General features: G+C 43.7%; 1 protein-coding gene and 1 long non-coding RNA gene across 2 annotated transcripts in view; one reads left to right on the top strand and one right to left on the bottom strand.

Annotated features, from left to right (window-relative positions):
• The first annotated feature begins 3168 nt into the window (after positions 1-3168).
• LOC134083053 (uncharacterized) lies at positions 3169-5602 on the top strand. Its single transcript, XR_009939692.1, has 2 exons — positions 3169-3333; positions 3955-5602. It is a non-coding gene; the product is annotated as an uncharacterized LOC134083053 (long non-coding RNA).
• Positions 5603-7129: 1527 nt separating this feature from the next.
• The window catches only part of LOC134082992 (NACHT, LRR and PYD domains-containing protein 12-like), a 246786-nt gene continuing 232554 nt past the window's right edge, over positions 7130-21361 (bottom strand). The window contains exons 13-18 of the mRNA XM_062539074.1: positions 15672-15850; positions 12228-12328; positions 11578-11698; positions 10842-11004; positions 8978-10005; positions 7130-8860 (exon numbers count right to left, since the gene is read on the bottom strand). Coding sequence (XP_062395058.1) covers positions 8556-8860; positions 8978-10005; positions 10842-11004; positions 11578-11698; positions 12228-12328; positions 15672-15850 — 1897 coding nt within the window. The 3' untranslated portion in view covers positions 7130-8555. The remainder of the gene's footprint in view (positions 8861-8977; positions 10006-10841; positions 11005-11577; positions 11699-12227; positions 12329-15671; positions 15851-21361) is intronic.

The following is a 21361-nucleotide window of genomic DNA, read 5'->3' as shown; positions in this document are numbered from 1 at the left end:
GGGTGTACTGTGGACCTGCCCTTCTCCCAGAAGTGTGTCAGTGTGTAGTCTAGTTAGCTGTAGTGGGTGTACTGTGATCAACCCCCAAATGTGAATATGTATCCTGGCCTATTTTAAGTGGATATATACTGAGATGATGATGCTTTTTAAGTGGGTATACTGAGATGATGATGCTTTTTAAGTGGGTATATACTGAGATGATGATGCTTTTTTAAGTGGGTATACTGAGATGATGATGCTTTTTAAGTGGGTATACTGAGATGATGATGCTTTTTTAAGTGGGTATTCTGCGTATCACGTAGACTACACCACTGGCGTCCGGCATGTCAGTGTCAGTGTGACTTCTCCCAGAAGTGTGTGAGTGTGTAGTCTAGTTAGCGTCGGGCGTGTCAGTGTGTAGTCTAGTTAGTGTGTCAGTGTGTAGTCTAGTTAGTGTGTCAGTGTGTAGTCTAGTTAGTGTGTCAGTGTGTAGTCTAGTTAGTGTGTCAGTGTGTAGTCTAGTTAGTGTGTCAGTGTGTAGTCTAGTTAGCGTGTCAGTGTGTAGTCAAGTTAGCGTGTCAGTGTGTAGTCTAGTTAGCGTGTCAGTGTGTAGTCTAGTTAGCGTGTCAGTGTGTAGTCAAGTTAGCGTGTCAGTGTGTAGTCTAGTTAGCGTGTCAGTGTGTAGTCTAGTTAGCGTGTCAGTGTGTAGTCTAGTTAGCGTGTGAGTGTGTAGTCTAGTTAGCGTGTCAGTGTGTAGTCTAGTTAGTGTGTCAGTGTGTCAGTGTGTAGTCTAGTTAGTGTGTCAGTGTGTAGTCTAGTTAGTGTGTCAGTGTGTAGTCTAGTTAGTGTGTCAGTGTGTAGTCTAGTCAGTGTGTAGTCTAGTTAGTGTGTGAGTGTGTAGTCTAGTTAGCGTGTCAGTGTGTAGTCTAGTTAGCGTGTCAGTGTGTAGTCTAGTTAGCGTGTCAGTGTGTAGTCTAGTTAGCGTGTCAGTGTGTAGTCTAGTTAGTGTGTCAGTGTGTAGTCTAGTTAGTGTGTCAGTGTGTAGTCTAGTTAGCGTGTCAGTGTGTAGTCTAGTTATTGTCGGGCGTGTCAGTGTGTAGTCTAGTTAGTGTGTCAGTGTGTAGTCTAGTTAGTGTGTCAGTGTGTAGTCTAGTTAGTGTGTCAGTGTGTAGTCTAGTTAGCGTGTCAGTGTGTAGTCTAGTCAGTGTGTAGTCTAGTTAGTGTGTCAGTGTGTAGTCTAGTTAGTGTGTCAGTGTGTAGTCTAGTTAGCGTGTCAGTGTGTAGTCTAGTCAGTGTGTAGTCTAGTTAGTGTGTCAGTGTGTAGTCTAGTTAGTGTGTCAGTGTGTAGTCTAGTTAGTGTGTCAGTGTGTAGTCTAGTTAGTGTGTGAGTGTGTAGTCTAGTTAGTGTGTGAGTGTGTAGTCTAGTTATTGTCGGGCGTGTCAGTGTCAGTGCGTTCCTATAACGGCCGTGTGCAGGGACCTGCCCTTCTCCCAGAAGTGGCGGAGAGAGATCCAAGAGCAGCTGGAGCTGGAGCAGTGGGCGGCTGCTGCAGGGGCGTCTGGCAGCACAACATGGTGCTGTTTTACTCCTCAGCAGGATGGACCCCGGATCAACACATTGAGAGCCAATAAGGCACTGGGGCCCCTGCACTGGCTCTTGGAGAAGAGTGGCAACAGACATGTGGACATGGAGAGGGAGAGCAGCTGGACCGAGCTGCTGAGGAAGGTGCAGGAGGTGCTGAGGAGGTGCTGAGGAGGTGCTGAGGAGGTGCTGATGAAGGTCCAGGAGGAGGTGCTGATGAAGGTCCAGGAGCAGGTGCTGAGGAGGTGCTGATGAAGGTCCAGGAGGTGCTGATGAAGGTGCAGGAGGTGCTGAGGAGGTGCTGATGAAGGTGCAGGAGGTGCTGAGGAGGTGCTGATGAAGGTCCAGGAGGTGCTGAGGAAGGTGCAGGAGGTGCTGAGGAGGTGCTCTTTATGGGAGGAAGGTGCAGGAGGTGCTGATGAAGGTGCAGGAAGAGGTGCTGATGAAGGTGCAGGAGGAGCTGCTGAGGAGGTGCTGATGAAGGTCCAGGAGGAGGTGCTGAGGAGGTACTGATGAAGGTGCTGAGGAGCTGAGGAGGTGCTCTTTATGGGAGGAAGGTGCAGGAGGTGCTGATGAAGGTCCAGGAAGAGGTGCTGATGAAGGTCCAGGAAGAGGTGCTGATGAAGGTGCAGGAGGAGCTGCTGAGGAGGTGCTGATGAAGGTCCAGGAGGAGGTGCTGAGGAGGTGCTGATGAAGGTGCTGAGGAGCTGAGGAGGTGCTCTTTATGGGAGGAAGGTGCAGGAGGTGCTGATGAAGGTCCAGGAGGAGGTGCTGATGAAGGAGCAGGAGGAGCTGCTGATGAAGGTGCAGGATCAGTGCTGGACCGAGCTGCTCTTTATGGGAGGGGAGTGGGAGGAGATGACCGGTCTGACATGGAGCTGCCCAAGAGCGTGGACACTCCAGCACAGAGTGAGCAGGGCGTGGACACTCCAGCACAGAGTGAGCAGAGAGAGTGAGTGAGAGTATTTGAACAGAGTCACTGGTCATTCACCAGAAACCACAAATCACCTGTGCCCTTCATGTGTGTGTGACAGGAGGGAGACATGTTTTATGTGTGTGCGTGTGTGTGTGCGTGTGTGTGTGTGTGTGTGTGTGTGTGTGTGTGTGTGACCAGAGGGAGACATGTTTTAAGTGTGTGTGTGTGTGTGTGCGTGTGTGTGTGTGTGTGTGACAGGAGGGAGACAGGTTTTATGTGTGTGTGTGTGTGTGTGTGTGTGTGTGTGTGTGTGTGTGTGTGTGTGTGTGTGTGACCAGAGGGAGACATGTTTTAAGTGTGTGTGTGTGTGTGTGTCTTTATGTCATGTTCATTCACTAATCCTTGGCAGGGACGTTTTTGTTGGTTACACACACAGTGTATATTATAGGTGACCTGACACTGTATCTCTCTCTCCTCACCTTCTTCTCCCCTGAATGAAAACAACTCTTATTAATGCCACCTCCCTTCCCCTCCATCTCCATCTCTTTCTTTCTTTCTTTCTCCATCTCCCTCTCTCTCTCCCCCTCCATCTCAATCTCTCTCTCTTTCTTTCTTTTTCTCTCCCCCTCCATCTCCATCTCTTTCTTTCTTTCTTTCTCCCTCTCCCTCCATCTCTCCCCCTCCAGCTCAGGCAGGAACTCCAGCAGCTCCTGCGGCGGCGGCGGCTCCAGCAGCTTCAGCAGCAGCTGGGCAGCAGGACTACAGCGCCGCCTGGGCCGAGTACTACAGGCAGCAGGCCGCCTACTACGGACAGACTGGACAGAGCCAACCGGCCGCCCCGCAGCAGGGACAGCAGGTACACACGCACACCACATGCACACCACATGCGCACCACACGCGCACCACATGCGCACCACATGCACACCACACGCACACCACATGCGCACCACATGCGCACACACCCCCTTAAAGACACTGGCTGCAGGGACAGCAGGTACACACGCACACCACATGCGCACCACATGCGCACACACACCCTTAAAGACACTGGCTGCAGGGACAGCAGGTACACACGCACACCACATGCGCACCACATGCGCACCACATGCACACCACACGCACACCACATGCGCACCACATGCGCACACACACACCCTTTAAAGACACTGGCTGCACCCAAATGACCTCTGGTTTGGAATAGAGCTGGGACAACACGTCGACATAGTAGACTAAATAACTTTGGTTTAAATCCTGGTGTTTTAAATCCTGGTGTTACTAAATCTACATCTCATTTTTTTAAAATTTTAGTGTGCGACATGTCATTGTTTGTCAAATAATGCAAAATGTATTTCCAATTTAATGCTCCTCACAGTTTAAGAAACTTCCCATCATTAAAACAGACTATGGTCGATCTCTTGCTTAAGAAAGCATCACTTAACACAATTTTCTCACCTTCCTCTCCCCTCTTCTTCTGCAGGCGCAGTGAAGCCCCGTCTCTCTGTTCGGCGAACGTCACCACCTTCCTCCTCCTCCCCTCGGACTCTGCCCTTCTCTCTCCAGCATCTCCACCCCCCTGCCCAGAACCTGGAGCCAAGCAGTTTAGTTTTGCTTTACTCCTTTTATGTCTGAGGGAAAGAAAGAAAATCCTCCTTCACATTGTCCTTTTTTTTTTTTTTTTTTTTTTTTTTTAAACAGACCCTCAAACTCCAACCACCCTAACTAATGTGAGAACTGTAAAAGACAGCAAAATCAGTTTTTTTTGTTTGTTTTGCATTTGATTTTCCTTTTAGTCTCTCTTTCTCTGGGGTGAAAGAACTTTGGGGGTTGTGGTCTTGATCAAAATATGCCATCGCTTCAAAAAGGGAACTTTCTGGAAAAAGGAAAAAAAAAAAGAAAAAAAAAAAAATCTGCATCGCTGATCACCAGCCCTCCTCAGTCCAGCCCTAGAGTATTCTGGAGGTCACCGTAACCATCCTATTCTAGAACTCCCCTGGCCTGGCCATAACATTCTATGCTAGAACCTTCTGGAATTCTGCATCACTGGCTAACTCCTTCCCCTCCCCCCTCTAACTGAACTTTCTGGAAATCAACAACCCTCGCCCTCACGCCCCTTCTGGCTGTTGTAATTATTCCCGTTTCCTTCTTGACTGTTGTAAAATGACTTCCTTTCTCTCCATTATCTTCATGTTTGAATTAACAACCGTTTCACCCCCTCCAGTAGTCCATTTTGAGCACTCATCAGTCTGATTCTACTACTGCATAGAACAAATTCTGCTCCTTTGTACAAAATGTTTCTGTCTTTTTTGTTTTTATAATAAGTGAATTTTGATTTTCATATGCTTTTAGTTGTTTTATTTTGTTTTTAAATGAAATGAAATCTCTAGTTTTGAGTTGGAACATTCCTAGTGTTGAAGTACTTCTCATTTTCTCCCTGTGTCTTTTTCTTTTTCACAAATAAGAGTGTGGGCTTGTCTATTGCAATACACTTTGTGTGTGGTGTGTGTGTGTGTGTGTGTGTCTCTGTCTGTCTGTCTGTGTACACAGTAGCGGGGTGAAGGAGATTGTGTACACTGAATCGTGTATGTATGAATGGAAGTGAGCATTGACTTGGTGTCCTACAGTGTACATATTAGTCTGAAACATTGGTGTGTGTGAGGGACTGTAACTGTACGATGTGACTGACTGATTAAACTGAGTGTGTGCTTGCATGTACACAACGTTGAAGAGCAAAACAATGTTGTACACTGTACACAAGTGTGTGTGTGTGTGTGTGTGTGTGTGTGTGTGTGTCTGTAATTTTGCTTGCTAAAAATGTCCTGTTGTGTGATTGTGTGTGTGCATAATGTTGCATGCACAGGATGGTCTAAGGTGTGTGTGTGTGTGTGTGTGTGTGTGATGGTACGTAAAAGAAGCCCTTCTGTCCTGCAGTGTCGATTCCCTCCTTTCTTTACAAGCGGATGTCTCATTTGACCTTTTTATGTTTTTGCCCCTTTTTCCCCCTTGAGTTCCAAGAAGTCATGCTGTTATATAAATATATATATATATTGTACGCTTGGTTTTTTACTTTTTACTGCTTGTTTTTAAGAACTTCACAATAAAAGAGGATATACAGACTTCTCATCAGACAGATTTGTACATTGGGCTCTGTGTGTGTGTTTTTGAATAGATTTAAAGTACTCAACTGCCAGTTTAATATTCATTAAAGGGAAACTATGCAGGTTTGGCGATTTCATCACCCTTTTCGTTTTCACTCGTTTTACGCTTGCAGATTTCTCTGCAAAGCTTCCCCTACAGCTTTAGCGTGTATATTTGACAAAACTCCTCAATCGGTCAGTCTGCCTTTTCACGAGCATGATCGCGAGGCTGGAGAGTTTCTGTCCCGGTGGCACAAACTTACATGCGTGGTTTTCCTGCTCAGAGGCGCTAGGGGAAAGCGAGACAGCAGTCGTTCGACCCAAAATAGTTCAGGCAAATCAAGCTAAAGAAAACGCGCATAGTTCACCTTTAAACACTGGTGAGCATTACACTGCTGGTCGAGCTGAATACCATTTCAAGTCATTCTGAACAGATCTCTGAATCTCTATGGCAAGTTAATGCATTGTAAGTTAGCTCTGGAGTAGCAAAGACCAAAGTGTGCCGTCTTCACCTACTGAAGATCACAGTTTTGTCCTCTGCCTTCGAGTGGATACTGTTACCCAAAATAGTTCAGATATTCAAGATATTCATGTTGCCAAAGCAGTCATACGAATGTATATCATAGTGTAACAATAACACAGAAGCATATTAATACATACATACACTGTATATGCATACATGTACATATACACATGAGAATACAAGTAATATAACATACTGTGTATGTATATTCTCTGTAGGAATAAGGATATAGTCTAAGTATATGAGATACAATAATAAGTTATACTAGTGTCTCTCAGCTTATGACAGTGTGAAATGTATCTTGGTGCTAGAGGGGCTGAATGCCCCTCTCCTGAGAGGATAGGCAGTGTTTCATGGGTACCAATGGTTTCGAACTTTGGGTGGTATGTTTTAAAACTAGGGAAATATGTCTCTCTTATGTTTTTATATACTGTATGTCACAGTGAAGAAAAAAGTGCTCCTCTGTCTCAACCTTCCCCGTCTCTCTTTCTTCAGCGTCACTGGACTCAACTGGACTCTGAACTCTTTCCACTTCTGCAGGTGATCCTCATCATTACACCATTAGACTCTCATTCAGTCTCCCATTATCAGTTGGGCTGAACTCCGACTCCTTCTACTCTGCACACACCAGCCAGTGCAGCTACTCGCCACTGCCATCTAGTGTTGAGACTGAAAATGACATCTCAAAAGTTTAAGGGGAGATGAGTGTTGTGTGGGTAGATAGCAACTGTATGAAGAATGAACTGATTGGTTTAATGACTTCATTATTGAAGACTTAATGTTTCAAGACATGACTCTTACATTTGGCTTGACAATAATCTATAATCTATCTAGACTACTTTCTTATTAATATTAGATTATGCTGATATAACATACAAACATGCATCTTCATCCTTATGCTGGAAAATCTGGATGTTTATCATTCTGCCTTGCGGTTCGTAACTAGTATACTGCAATTTAAAATGGTTGAATGAACACCACTGTGCTGAGGGAAAAGTCATGTTTTAATTTTCATTGCAAAAGCATTGATGGGTAAATGACCTACATCTTCATCTGTATACCTGTTCACAGGCCACACCAGCTCTTACAGCACTCAGTCATCAGGAACAAACTGCAGAACACACTAAACCTGCAGTCATTACCATCTCATGGATTTAAAAATATGTTTTACTGTCAAAACGAATAAACCACACTCACTGGCACGTCTGTGATATATCCAATAATCACAACTCCACCATACGTTACTGATCTGCATTTATCATATTTACATCAATAGTCTACTACTACATTAATCACATCTCCAGTTTGCTCTCTTTTCCTGAGCAGTCATATTGTAATGTACACATCTGTACAGTGGTGTCATGACATTCCCTCTCCGACCTGCAGGGGGCACCTTTACAACAAACTGAAGGGCAATCGCATAAAAAAAAACACTACCAGGAAGCCAGGAAGGTGTGGTCACATTGTTTATAGTAATGTACACATCTGTACCTGTACAGTGGAGTCATGACATTCCCTCTCTCACCTGCAGGGGGCGCATTTACAACAAACTGAAGGGCAATCGCATAAAAAACACTACCAGGAAGCCAGGAAGGTGTGGTCACATTGCCTATAGTCGTATGAAAAACACTACCAGGAAGGCATGGTCACATTGCTTATAGTCGTATAAAAACACTACCAGGAAGGCGTTGTCACATTGTTTATAGGCGTATGAAAAACACTACCAGGAGTCACTATTATTTATAACATTTAGTCATTTCACTGACACTTTTGTTCAAAGCCACTTGCAACAATCAAGTTACAGCAAAGGTACAAAACAGTTACAGTTGCAGCACAATAAGGTACAAAAGGCACAGTGTTACTAGGATACTGTCTGTGCAGCAATACGTACAGTACGACTATATAGAATAGAATAACCGTTCACGCCAAGTCAAGGGATGGAGAACAGGGAGAGTCCAGATCAGGGCTGTTGTGGGACACTTCATTTCACTGGGAAATTACGTAATTACAAGTTCCAGTGGCCCTTGGGGGTGAGGGGCCATTACAGTACATCACTGATCTACATAAAGAACAACAATGGGATAGTCTATCCCTTCTTCTATCTTTCTTTATGTAGATCAGTGAGGATCGAGGCCCGAGGAGCGAGGGAGGACGTATAAACGCTGCATGAGAGGCACCCTATCTGTAGAAGAACCTATAGCCTGCCCTGGACAAGATGGCTTCTGGGCTACCACATACTGTCACAGTGACAAGCCCTCTGCACACGGTCTTGTCGAATTTGAGCGCTCCTCGAGTTTCTCTCAACAGAGCTACTTGCTCACTGAACTGGACGTTGAATTGGTCGACGTTAAAAAAAGTTGGTCATTAAAGTACATCACACTATGTGTAGAAGAACCTAGCCTGCCCTGGGAGGGTTTCTTCCTATAGGTCTTCACAGTTCCGTGCTTTAAGGTTCTGTCCTTTCTTGATGAGGTCTTGATAAAAGTAATAGTCCAGTTCTTTAAGGAGGGAGAGCATGATGCCACACGCTGTGTCTCCCTTTTTCAGCACCATGTCGATGAGGGAGGTCACCTGCTCATGCAGCACGCTGGTCCTCTGCAGGATGACTTGTGTCTCCATACTGTTCAACACAGGAGGCTGATGGGATTCAAGCCCTAGAACCAGACCTTTCAGCACACCTTCTGACGTCCGCTTGATGAGATCAGGCCGAATACAGGACAGTCGATCTAGGAAGAGATAATCAAGGCAAAATAAGGCAAAATAAGTATTTACTGCTATTTCAAATGATTTTTTAGTATTATACACAGACAGTGGTAAAAAAGGTTATGAGTTGAGTGGTGCACCTTGGTGTGACATGGAGGCCATGTTCCCTTCTTCCTCTACGGCCCTGGCAGCTCTGCTCGTGTGAGCCGCTTCTCTGGGGATCACGCTTCGGGAACGTCCGGATGCTGCTGAGGGAATTTCATGACTGGGTGTCACATCTCCAGTTTCACCATATTCAAAACTTTCCAGTGTAGCTTTCCATATGGACTGCCCTTCACTGATCAGCTCCAAATCAAAACAGTCATCTGCTTTATCCACGACCAACCGGAATAAGTCTGGAGGTCTGATGTATTTCAGGGTGATCTCTGATGGGGAACTTTTAGCATGGCTGGCAGATGACTTCAAGCTAAACTTTGTGTGCATCCAAATGGACATATCAGGTCGATGTGTTATGATCGCCTTTGCATTTTGTGTCCTCAACAAATCCTTTTCAACAGCCTGAATCATGGAAGCATCCCGCGGCACGACATATGTGAGGAGAACCAGGGGTGTCACTCTGGTCCGGTAGATTAACACGTCCAGATGGGCTTTCATTGGGATTCCAAATTTCACCAGGAGTTCAGTCAGTGAGAAGGAGGGCTTGAGGAGCTTTGCGTGGAAGCGGGTCAGCTCACATTTCTCTAGGGTTACACTGCTGTCAACTCCATGCAGAACTCTCACAGCCTCTCTAAGAGAGGAATCTGAACCTTCCAGACAGGCAAAATGGGGCAGATGAGCCTCCAACAGTTCACCTGAGAGCACTTTGATGTCCATCAAGGGACCAATTGGTTCATACTGCAACATGGCAAGCTCTGCTCCGTATACATGGGGGTCACTTAAGTCATACTTTAGAGAGACTTCAACCGCACACACCCAGCGCAAACCAGACGCTGTGCACTCAAAACTTCCTGGTGGAGAGCTGTGTTTATACACTGGGACTCCTGTCTCCATGGAAACAGAGGGTTCCATCAGGATCCAGTGGGAAGTGTCTTCAACATCTTCACAGGATTTGCAGCAGTTTGGTCGTCTGTCATACATACACTGAGTTTCACCAGCCGAAATGTCCAACCTTTAAACGAGTAGATCATCATCATCATCATCATCATCATCATCATCATCAATACTTATTCAGGAGTCAGGACACACGAAAACACTCCATAGCACAATACAACCATATCAACTAAAATGCCAGTGGTTTTGAGGTGAACCTGACCGCACTCATTGCAGGATTTACTCATTGTGTTGAAATGATGCTGTTGGGTGATTCATCAGGTGGCTGATGATGGTGTTCCCAACCATACAACAACTGCATTAAATGTTTGCCAAATAATGAGCTACCACCGAAAATATCTGCATTCATACCACCCACAATAAAGAGAAGCAGATGCATTTAGGTATTTAGGTATTCATCGTCAGACCGTCACCAATCACTCATTGGGTGTTTAAAATAATGACATATTCATCACCACAATTAAACTCAATTCCTATGGCCCAATCACCATCCAGTCTAACCATATTAACCAGCTAATCATATCTGTAATGCCATAGCACTGCAACACCACCAGTTATTTTACCATCCTGGTACTCAAGTCAGCAGATTCACCCACCACATAAAAGTCTTTATGCAGGGAACTTTAGTTAGGTCATTTTTACATGGCTTTTGTCCTCAGATAATCATCTGTTAGTAAACAGCCACCAAACTGACACGATGACAGGCAAATGCCTAAATCCCTCTAAATGAATGACACTTTAAAGTTATGGTGACTGTAAAGAAATTGCATTAGCAAAACCACCAGTAAACTATGGCTACATTGGAGTAATGCAGTGCCTGTGATCAAGCACGGATTCATAATGATCATAAAACCTTTTTAAATGAATGTATTCTGTAAATCTAAATCCTCTTACTCAGCCATATCTCCAGACAGTCCTCTCACATCTGTCCTCCGGTCAGGATTGTCCACAGAATCCAAATCCTCTTGGTCCAGAACAGTGTTTTCTGAGGAATCTTCCCTGATGACTTCAGACCCATGTGAAACACTCGGCAGCTCTGGATTAAACACTTCATCAACTGTGAAGATAAAAGGCATAAAAAGGCACATCTCAATAAGATATATAAAAGATAAATGGCTGAAATGTGTTCAGTGCTCCACCACCCCCATAACGTCTACACTGACGCTACTTTTGGCAATTTAGACTCGAGAGGCTCAGTCAGCTATTCAGTGATGTTGGAAATGAGAGGTCTGGCCACACCTTTCCACAACCCCCCAATAGTTTAGTTCATGAATGTAAATTTCAATCAGTACTCCCACCATAACACACTTCAATCAGCACTCCCACCATAACACAGTTCAATCAGCACTCCCACCATAACACAGTTCAATCAGTACTGTAAATTACAAATTACAATGATCTCAAAGAGTACTGCAAAGAAATCCTGATTATAGGCTAATTTTACATAGGTAATTAATGCGGGTCATTTGTGACCCATGTGTTCAAATGTAATATAGGCTCATAAAAAGTGTTAGAATTCAAGGAGTGACCATCAATTAATGAAAATAATGATTGATGTTTGGAAGAAACTAAATAAGTGATGGAAACTTGGAATATTAAGCAATAAGTTAAAATAAGTTTGCATCTTTACCTGCTTCTGTGTTACCATTGTCAGCATCTGCATCATCGCTTTCCTCCATTTCCTTCACATAGTTAGAGGGGAAGAGACCAAACTTCCCATTCAACACACCACTCCACCACCCCTCTCCCACCTAAAAAGAGATTTTACAGTTTACAGTTACAATACACCTTTCACATGATGACTAACTTTGATGTTCTCAAAGTTATAGGACCACATTGTCCAGGAAATGTTCAACCTCCCTGCTCTGTACACTGGAACAATCCTCAATCAGAGGTGCTGGGAGCAGGTATAAATAGAATACTTTCAGTTGGAAAAAGAAGCAGGATTGGGATAAGTAAAGGGACAAATAGTTTATATGTATAAGAAAGTGTGTGTGTGTGTGTGTGTGTGTGTGTATGTGTGTGTGTGTGTGTGTGTGTGTGAATATTTCCTTCTTAAAATAGATGTATGTAGATAGATGTATTAAATAATCTTATAATTTACCTACATTTCTAAAAGAAAAGGTATTTAAATATCAGCAACACTTTTACACATGTTTACAGAATATGACACTGAAACCAGTTACATTTGAATATTCGTAAGTGTGAATATAATCCTAACACAAAAACATAGGTCATCCAACAAGGAAAACATTGCATTCACATTTAAAATCAACTCACTTCTCCAGTGATCTCAATGACGTCTCCAACTTTTAACTCCAGCTCATCATCATACCGAGGTGCAAAGTCAAATAGAGCTTTACACTGCCGCTTCTTGAGTTCTAAAATAGGCAAAACTATTTTAGTGAATGATCACTACAGACACTCGACAGCTCTAGATAAAACACTTCATCAACTGTGAAAATAAAAGGCATAAAAAGGCACATCTCAATAAGATAAAGAAAAATATAAATGTGCTCAGTGCTCCACCACCCCCATAACGTCTACACTGACGCTACTTTTGGCAATTTAGACTCGAGAGGCTCAGTCAGCTATTCAGTGATGTTGGAAATGAGAGGTCTGGCCACACCTTTCCCCAACCCCCCAATAGTTTAGCTCATGATGTATTTCTGTGACTGATAAAATAAATGAACGTCAATTTCAATCAGCACTCCCACCATAACACAGTTCAATCAGCACTCCCACCATAACACAGTTCAATCAGCACTCCCACTATAACACAGTTCAATCAGCACTCCCACCATAACACAGTTCAACCAGCACTCCCACCATAACACAGTTCAATCAGCACTCCCACCATAACACAGTTCAATCAGCACTCCCACCATAACACAGTTCAATCAGCACTCCCACCATAACACAGTTCAGTCAGCACTCCCACCATAACACAGTTCAATCAGCACTCCCACCATAACACAGTTCAATCAGCACTCCCACCATAACACAGTTCAGTCAGCACTCCCACCATAACACAGTTCAGTCAGCACTCCCACCATAACACAGTTCAGTCAGCACTCCCACCATAACACAGTTCAATCAGCACTCCCACCATAACACAGTTCAATCAGCACTCCCACCATAACACAGTTCAATCAGCACTCCCACCATAACACACTGTGAGTGTAGGGCAGCAGGTGCTGTAGGGTGCCTCATAGTTGTTTTCTTGATAGATCCCTTGGGGATCAATAAATTATCTATCTATCTAGAAAGTGATACTCGGCTTAAGCCTGCACTCTCTGGGTGGAGTTCTAGTTTAAATTGTCATTTTCAGCATAAGTAATGCACTCATGGCCTAGTGATGTTCAAAATGAGCCTGTGATTAGTGTGGTACACGGGCTTTAAGCAAAGACATGAAGATGATCTGCACCTTCGCTCACAAAACAAAGACATGTTTGAAGAAGCACAGCCACAAGTACTCAAAAAAGGACATTTCTGTGAAACAAAAGCATGAAGGCTAAATTATGTCCATGTTTTTCTTTTAGTCAAGCAGTGAGGAGTATGGGGTAATGTTGTCACAGAAGACAGGACCCTATTTTTTAATTCAATTTAAACACCAATTTGATTTCAGGACACGGGTAATATCCCAGATAGCAAAAGATGAGAACATTGAGCTTTGGTCAGAAGGGTTGATTTACGGTTATGGTTGAAAATTAACAGTGGATCAACCATTGAGAGAATTAAAAAGTTGAAAAAATATAATTGAATCAACATTGTATTATGGTTGGATTTAATGGTTGAATGGCATTAGATCAATGTTGACTCGTATGTTGTCATGCCGTTTAAGCGGGGTGCAAGCAGGTGGGGGCACTGCTCTAGGTGAGACCATTTGATGGGAGGTGGTTCCATATATTTTAAAGTAAACACAATGTGCAGTGGACAATTGATCTTTTTTTATCATGTGTAGGACGTGTTATGTGTGTAACCTGTAAGAAAAACAAAAACATCTAAGTAAAAAAAACAAACTCTCTCAGGCATCTATGGACTTATTTGGAACGGTCCAGAACTTTCAGTCAGCCAGCGCACCACTCTGACTGCTTCACTTCCAACCTGTTCAGCTTTCCTCTTCACTTGTAGTAAGTTTGAACTTATGATAAAAATTAAAACATACTTGCTGTTGATTGCGCTCTTGGCTGCTAAATGGTAGCAGTAAAACATATGTACAGTATGTGCTGGTGAATCATACTGTAACTCATCATAACTCCCAGCGCACAACACAAATCTTTGGAAGAACCAAGAGCAGCCTAGCGGTGAGTGCAGCGCGTGCCGTGTGCAGTGTGATCGGGCCTTGATAGACCTCTGACTGCAGCACGCACAAGAGCAGCAGCATGCTACTGTAGCACTGGGCTCTGCTCAACACTGCACAAGAGCAGCAGCATGCTACTGTAGCTCTGCTCAACACTGCACAAGAGCAGCAGCATGCTACTGTAGCACTGGGCTCTGCTCAACACTGCACAAGAGCAGCAGCATGCTACTGTAGCACTGGGCTCTGCTCAACACTGCACAAGAGCAACAGCATGCTACTGTAGCACTGGGCTCTGCTCAACACTGCACAAGAGCAGCGGCATGCTACTGTAGCACTGGGCTCTGCTCAACACTGCACAAGAGCAGCAGCATGCTACTGTAGCACTGGGCTCTGCTCAACACTGCACAAGAGCAGCAGCATGCTACTGTAGCACTGGGCTCTGCTCAACGCGGCGGTGGGCCAGTTCTAGTATGTGATAGCCACTGCAAATAATGGGATTCATAGCAGGTTGGCCCTGATGAAATGCAGCTCCTAATAATGACATTACAGTGAAGATATGCATGTCAGACAACTTTTGTATTATTCATGTCTTTCAGTTGCTGCTCAGTAGTATGACAGAAAACGTACATAGCAGGACTTCAGTGACCTCATACAAAACTGGCTATGTTACGCCCTTGGCGTACAGGAGGATTAAAGAAAATCTAGATGTAGGTGAGTTTCTTAAATTGCTGTTTGCAGGTGCTTTATTGTACTGTCTGCTCTGTAAAAAGTTCCATTGTGATGAGTGTTGTCTCTGCTTCTCTCCCACAGTGTCATCTTCACATGGAGCCCTGCTTTCAGCCGTTTGTTTTTATCATTTGAATGTCAAGTTTTGTGTTGACATTAATTAATTAACCTGAATGTAAAAAACCTTCTTCTGCTATATTGTTCAGTGATTCATATATTATTATTATTTATCTAGTAGCTTTTAGATAATGGTTGAACCATATTGATTCAGTAACATTATTTCAACATAAAATCAACTGAAATTTAAATGTAGATTCCCATCTAGATGATGACTGAATCACGATTGATTCAATGTCAATATGGTTGAAAAACAGAGGGGACACTTCCAATATCATTTCAACAGAGGGGATACTTCCAATATCATTTCAACATGAGGCTTCAACATAGATTCAATATTTCTGCCGAACCATATTTAAACGTTGATTCAACTGAATGTTGCTATCTGGGAACTGAGAGGGAGACATAATGACATGACTGGATGACCGTAACTCCCTGAGAAAAACAACACCCACTGAGTAAAGACAGGCACAGTGGAGACCTGCCCTATACAGTATAAGTGTCTTCAACATCACACTTATTTAGGCACAGAGTGAACACATGTTTCATGTTGAATACAATGGGATTGATTCATTCACCTCCATGCATTTCTATATGTTTACAGTGTGGATGTTTCTTCAGTTCAGAGAACAGCTGCTGTGCTGAGGGTCCAGGCTGATTCCCCCCCAGATAGAGATCTCTGAGGGTTGATGGGTTTGATCTCAGTGCTGATGCTAAAATCCTGAAACCTTCATCTGTTATACTGCAGTTCACCAGGCTGTAGGAGAGAGAGGGAAACACTTCATTAGATCATCTGAAGGACACACAGAGACCAAAGAGTGAAACACTTCATTAGATCAGATGAAGGACACATAGACCAAAGAGGGAAGCAGTTAACACCTCATGTCTTCTGTAAATGATGAACCAGGGTAACTGGCACGCAAGTACATATCAGGAATGTGTAATGCTTGTCAACTACTGTCAGAGATGTCCAAAAAGCAACAGACTAAGTTTCTTTGGCGTTTCTGCTACATGACTGCTACAAATATCAAGAATATTGCCATCCATTAAAATGCAACTGGCTATGAGTGATAACACTGACTTGCAGCATATCTGCACAGAGCGTTGTCATTGCTTTCTGTCAAACTTGCTTGACATTGCCAACATTTTGAAGACCACATCCATTAGATTTCAGAAGGAAAAGCTGAGCATTGGAGAATGTAAGGATGAACTCATGGTGGCCATTGGACAGTTCACACTTCTGCTTGATGGTGAAGGCCACAGGCCACACACTGTTTCTAATGCTGATGCTGACAGAAACAAGGCAAACTTACTCAGGGGGTAAATTAAAGAGTTTTAACTCAGATATATGACTCCCTCAAGTCATGTGATAATTTCTTAGTGTTTGATTCTTCGTCAGGAAATGAGACAATTTTGGAAACACAGCAGTTTGCAGCATTCTCAAGAAATATGAGGCCACCTTGCAACTTGACAAAGACACCACTGTGACAGAATAGATGCGCTTAAAGCAGGCATGAAAACGCCTCAGAGCCTCTTCTGTGTATGACTTGGCTCAAATAGCAAATATACAAGTGATATAGGTGATATACAAGTCACCCAGATACTTACTCCAACATCAACAAGGTGGTTACGCTGTCTCTTACAATGCCTTTAAGCAGTGCAGCTTGTGAGAGGGGATTCTCACATCTCGACATGATAAAAACCAAGTCTCTCAGCCCTGATACACATTCACCTGTCAAAGTTGACCATGCACAGAGACCTTTGACCCGAAGCAAGCAGTTGACCTGTGGATGGAGGCAGCTAATCGGATGCTCAACCAGGGACAGGGAGCTGCATCTGCAGCATCTTCATTGTCTACCATGAAGAGGACAGTGGTTATCTATTATATTATTCATCATCTACCTTGCAGAGGACAATGAGCACAGGACAGTGGGGGTGACAACGAAGAGGATAGTGGGGGTGACTGCACTTATTAAGACCACACCTGGTACTCACCTGAGTAACTCACTGAATAAGTTATGTGCATCCCTGATTATATCAGCTGGACACACAGGCACCAAAGAGGGACACAGATAACACCTCATGTGTTCTGTAAATGCTGGACACGTAAAACATAAAACTGTGTGTGTGGATATATTTTATAAGCCTGAGATTCAGCAGTTGAAGTGTGTGTGTGTGTGTGTGTGTGTGTGTGTGTGTGTGTGTGTGTGAGAGAGAGAGAGAGAGAGAGAGTGTATGTGAGTGTAATTGTGATTGCGAGTGTGAATGTGTGTGTGTGTGTGGGAGAGAGAAAGACAGAGAGATTCACAGAGAGAGAGAAGAAAAGGCAGAGTGCCAAGGCTTCAAGTGTTTGAACCAATTTCATGTGAATGAAGAAGAAACATGTTTTAAAATTCACTGTCAAATTTACTGATAGCTACTCAGTATTTGGAGTTGTGATACTCACTATAGTTTCTCCAGTTTACAGTTGGGATCCTCCAGAAGAGAAGAAAGATGCTTCACTCCTGAGTCTGTTGCTTTATTCCCTGTCAGCGACAGCTCTCTCATGTGTGAGGGGTTTGATCTCAGTGCTGATGCAAGAGCTGTGAATCCTTCCTCTCCAATGCTGCAGTTGTTCAGGCTATAAAGCAAAGTAAGATAAATATTTCATTTGAATAATTTTCATTTTAATTTCCATAACAATCTTCAGATGAGACGTTATGAACTGCACCAAATTTCATGTGTATTATTAACCTGACATCCTCTTGGAGTTTGCCAAGTTTTGTGGAATTTCATCCATGGGGGGCTATAAAATAAATGTATTTATTTGTACATTTAGTGACTACACCCATCGGCCTGCAGATGGTAGTATTAAGTGAAGGGTTGCTCCATGCTACGCGCGCGCACGCACGCACGCACGCACGCACACACACACACACACACACACACACACACACACACACACACACACACACACACACACACACACACACACACACACACACACACACACAGACACACAGTAGACAGGCAGGCATACACATATGCACACGCACCAACTAGATGTTAACTGGTGACTGTTTGACCGATGGTTGACCGTATCCACGTTAACCGACCAAAGTTGTCGCTAGTCGGTTAAAAAAAAAAAAAAAAAGGCATCTTTAAATTAGACTAAAGACAGTGGACTAAACGCTACTACAGCTAGCCATCTCATTCCAAGAAGATCTTTTTTGCGTGAAGTTAACAAATTATCCCTCACACTCAATTTTTCAGAACTCGCCTGCTTGTAGGCTAGGCTACGTAATAAACCAATAAAAACATTTGGCACGAGGTCACAGCGGTGGCCGGTGCGTCTTTTGCAATCTAGAAGTGCGATGTTTTATCCATTGGTTTTATCGTGTTGCAGTCTAGGCAACTTTCCGCATAAGATGGGCTTAGATTTGGAAAGACATTACATTTCAGAAAGGGTCATCAATGGTAACAGATAAGGTAATGATCATCTTTCGTTATTATTGTTAGCACTTCCTCAAATTAAGCTGCGTCTCTTCGGAGCTGTCATTTTCATAAGTGAGCCGCGGCCATTTCAGCTTCAAATGAATTCTAACGCTAGACAAACGCCTTTAATTGCAACGCGATCACCTTGTAGCCTACCCAAACCATTTTCGGAGCGAAGGAACCATTTGTCCTCCACTTACAAGCTCCTTGGTTTGCAGGACTCATGTTTGGCGCTGTAGGGGATTTAAAAAAGTGACGTGAGTGAAAGGGCGGTGCCGGGGCTGTGTATGAGCGGGGGACAGAGAGTTGGGAAATTGCGTGGCTGTTATTTCAAATAGCATAATTTATTTTAAACGAATCGGTTAACCGGTTTCAACCGGCTAATGAGCCTCGGTGGTCGGTCAAGAAAAATTGTAGTTTTTGCCCTCCCTAGCACCAACACACACACATACTTTAAAATGTACACAAACACATGCATAAACACACACACACATACACATAAATACACAAACACACACACACACACACACACACACACACACACACACACACACAGACACATACCTACACACACAGTAGACAGGCAGGCATACACACGTACACACGCACCAACACATACACACACATACTTAAAAATGTACACAAACACATGCATAAACACGCCCACACACACACACACACACACACACACCATTACCCATATACTGTACATACACACACTCACAATTATTCACACAGAGACACATAAACGCAAGCAGGCAGACAGACAAACACACACACACACACACACACACACACACACACACACACACACACACACACACACACACACACACACACACACACACACACACACACACACACACACACACACACACACACCATTAGCACTCATATACAAAAGCAAGCGCACACCATGCACACATTCATTTACATACATAAAAGTTGCAGTAGGGTATGGAGTAGACGATGGAAACAAAAGCGTGATTAATATTTGCGGAGAGAATGTGCAGGACAGAGCGGCGGTAATATTGTGTACCGCTTTGTGGTGCATCTAGTTTTTACTCATGACAGTTTACATGTGAATAAGTGATATGTGTGGAGTGTGTGTGTGAGAGAGATCCAGAAGAAAAGGCAGAGAGATAAGACGTGTTTGAAGTGATGTTAACCAATTTCCTGTGAATGAAGAACAACATGTGTTTTTGGGTTACGTTTTACAATTCCCTGATAGCAACTCAGTATTTGGTCTTGTGATACTCACTCTAGTTTCTCCAGTTTACAGTTGGGATCCTCCAGAAGAGAAGAAAGATGCTTCACTCCTGAGTCTGTTGCTTTACTCCCCATCAGCCACAGCTCTCTCATGTGTGAGGGGTTTGATCTCAGTGCTGATGCAAGAGCTGTGAATCCTTCCTCTCCAATGCTGCAGTACTGCAGGCTGTAAAGAGAAGTAGGAGAAATACTTCATCTTAATTTCCATGACAATCAAATAGTACTGTAATTATTTATTGAATACGGTTGTGTGGTCAAATAATATGTGCACTGGAATGCGGATGAGAGAAAAAGTCTGTGTGTGTGTGTTCTGTATGTGTGTGTGTGTGTGTGAGAGTGAGAGAGTGTGTGTGTCAGTGAGAGTGCTGCCGACCAGTGAAGGTTTCGGGGAGCCATATCATCATAAGTTTTAAACGTAAGTTTAAGTGAGAGTGCTGCCGACCAGAGAACATTTCGGAGAACCAAGCCATATCATCATACATGCGTGTGTGTGAGAGCCATATCATCATATATGCGTGTGTGTGAGAGCCATATCATCATACATGCGTGTGTGTGTGAGAGCCATATCATCATATATGCGTGTGTGTGAGAGCCATATCATCATACATGCGTGTGTGTGTGAGAGCCATATCATCATACATGCGTGTGTGTGTGAGAGCCATATCATCATACATGCGTGTGTGTGTGTGTGAGAGCCATATCATCATACATGCGTGTGTGTGTGAGAGCCATATCATCATACATGCGTGTGTGTGTGTGTGAGAGCCATATCATCATACATGCGTGTGTGTGTGTGTGAGAGCCATATCATCATACATGCGTGTGTGTGTGTGTGAGAGCCATATCATCATACATACATGCGTGTGTGTGTGAGAGCCATATCATCATACATGCGTGTGTGTGAGAGAGTCATATCATCATACATGCGTGTGTGTGTGAGAGCCATATCATCATATATGCGTGTGTGTGTGAGAGCCATATCATCATACATGCGTGTGTGTGTGAGAGCCATATCATCATACATGCGTGTGTGTGTGAGAGCCATATCATCATATATGCGTGTGTGTGTGAGAGCCATATCATCATACATGCGTGTGTGTGTGTGAGAGCCATATCATCATACATGCGTGTGTGTGTGAGAGCCATATCATCATATATGCGTGTGTGTGTGAGAGCCATATCATCATATATGCGTGTGTGTGTGTGAGAGAGTCATATCATCATACATGCGTGTGTGTGTGAGAGCCATATCATCATACATGCGTGTGTGTGTGAGAGCCATATCATCATACATGCGTGAGTGTGTGACAGCCATATCATCATACATGCGTGTGTGTGTGTGAGAGCCATATCATCATACATGCGTGTGTGTGTGAGAGCCATATCATCATATATGCGTGTGTGTGTGAGAGCCATATCATCATACATGCGTGAGTGTGTGAGAGCCATATCATCATACATGCGTGTGTGTGTGTGAGAGAGTCATATCATCATACATGCGTGTGTGTGTGAGAGCCATATCATC

Source organism: Sardina pilchardus, chromosome 1 (genome assembly GCF_963854185.1).
Source record: "Sardina pilchardus chromosome 1, fSarPil1.1, whole genome shotgun sequence".
Taxonomy (NCBI): domain Eukaryota; kingdom Metazoa; phylum Chordata; class Actinopteri; order Clupeiformes; family Clupeidae; genus Sardina; species Sardina pilchardus.
Note: the sequence above shows the minus strand (reverse complement) of the source record. Positions and strands in the feature narration are given on the sequence as shown.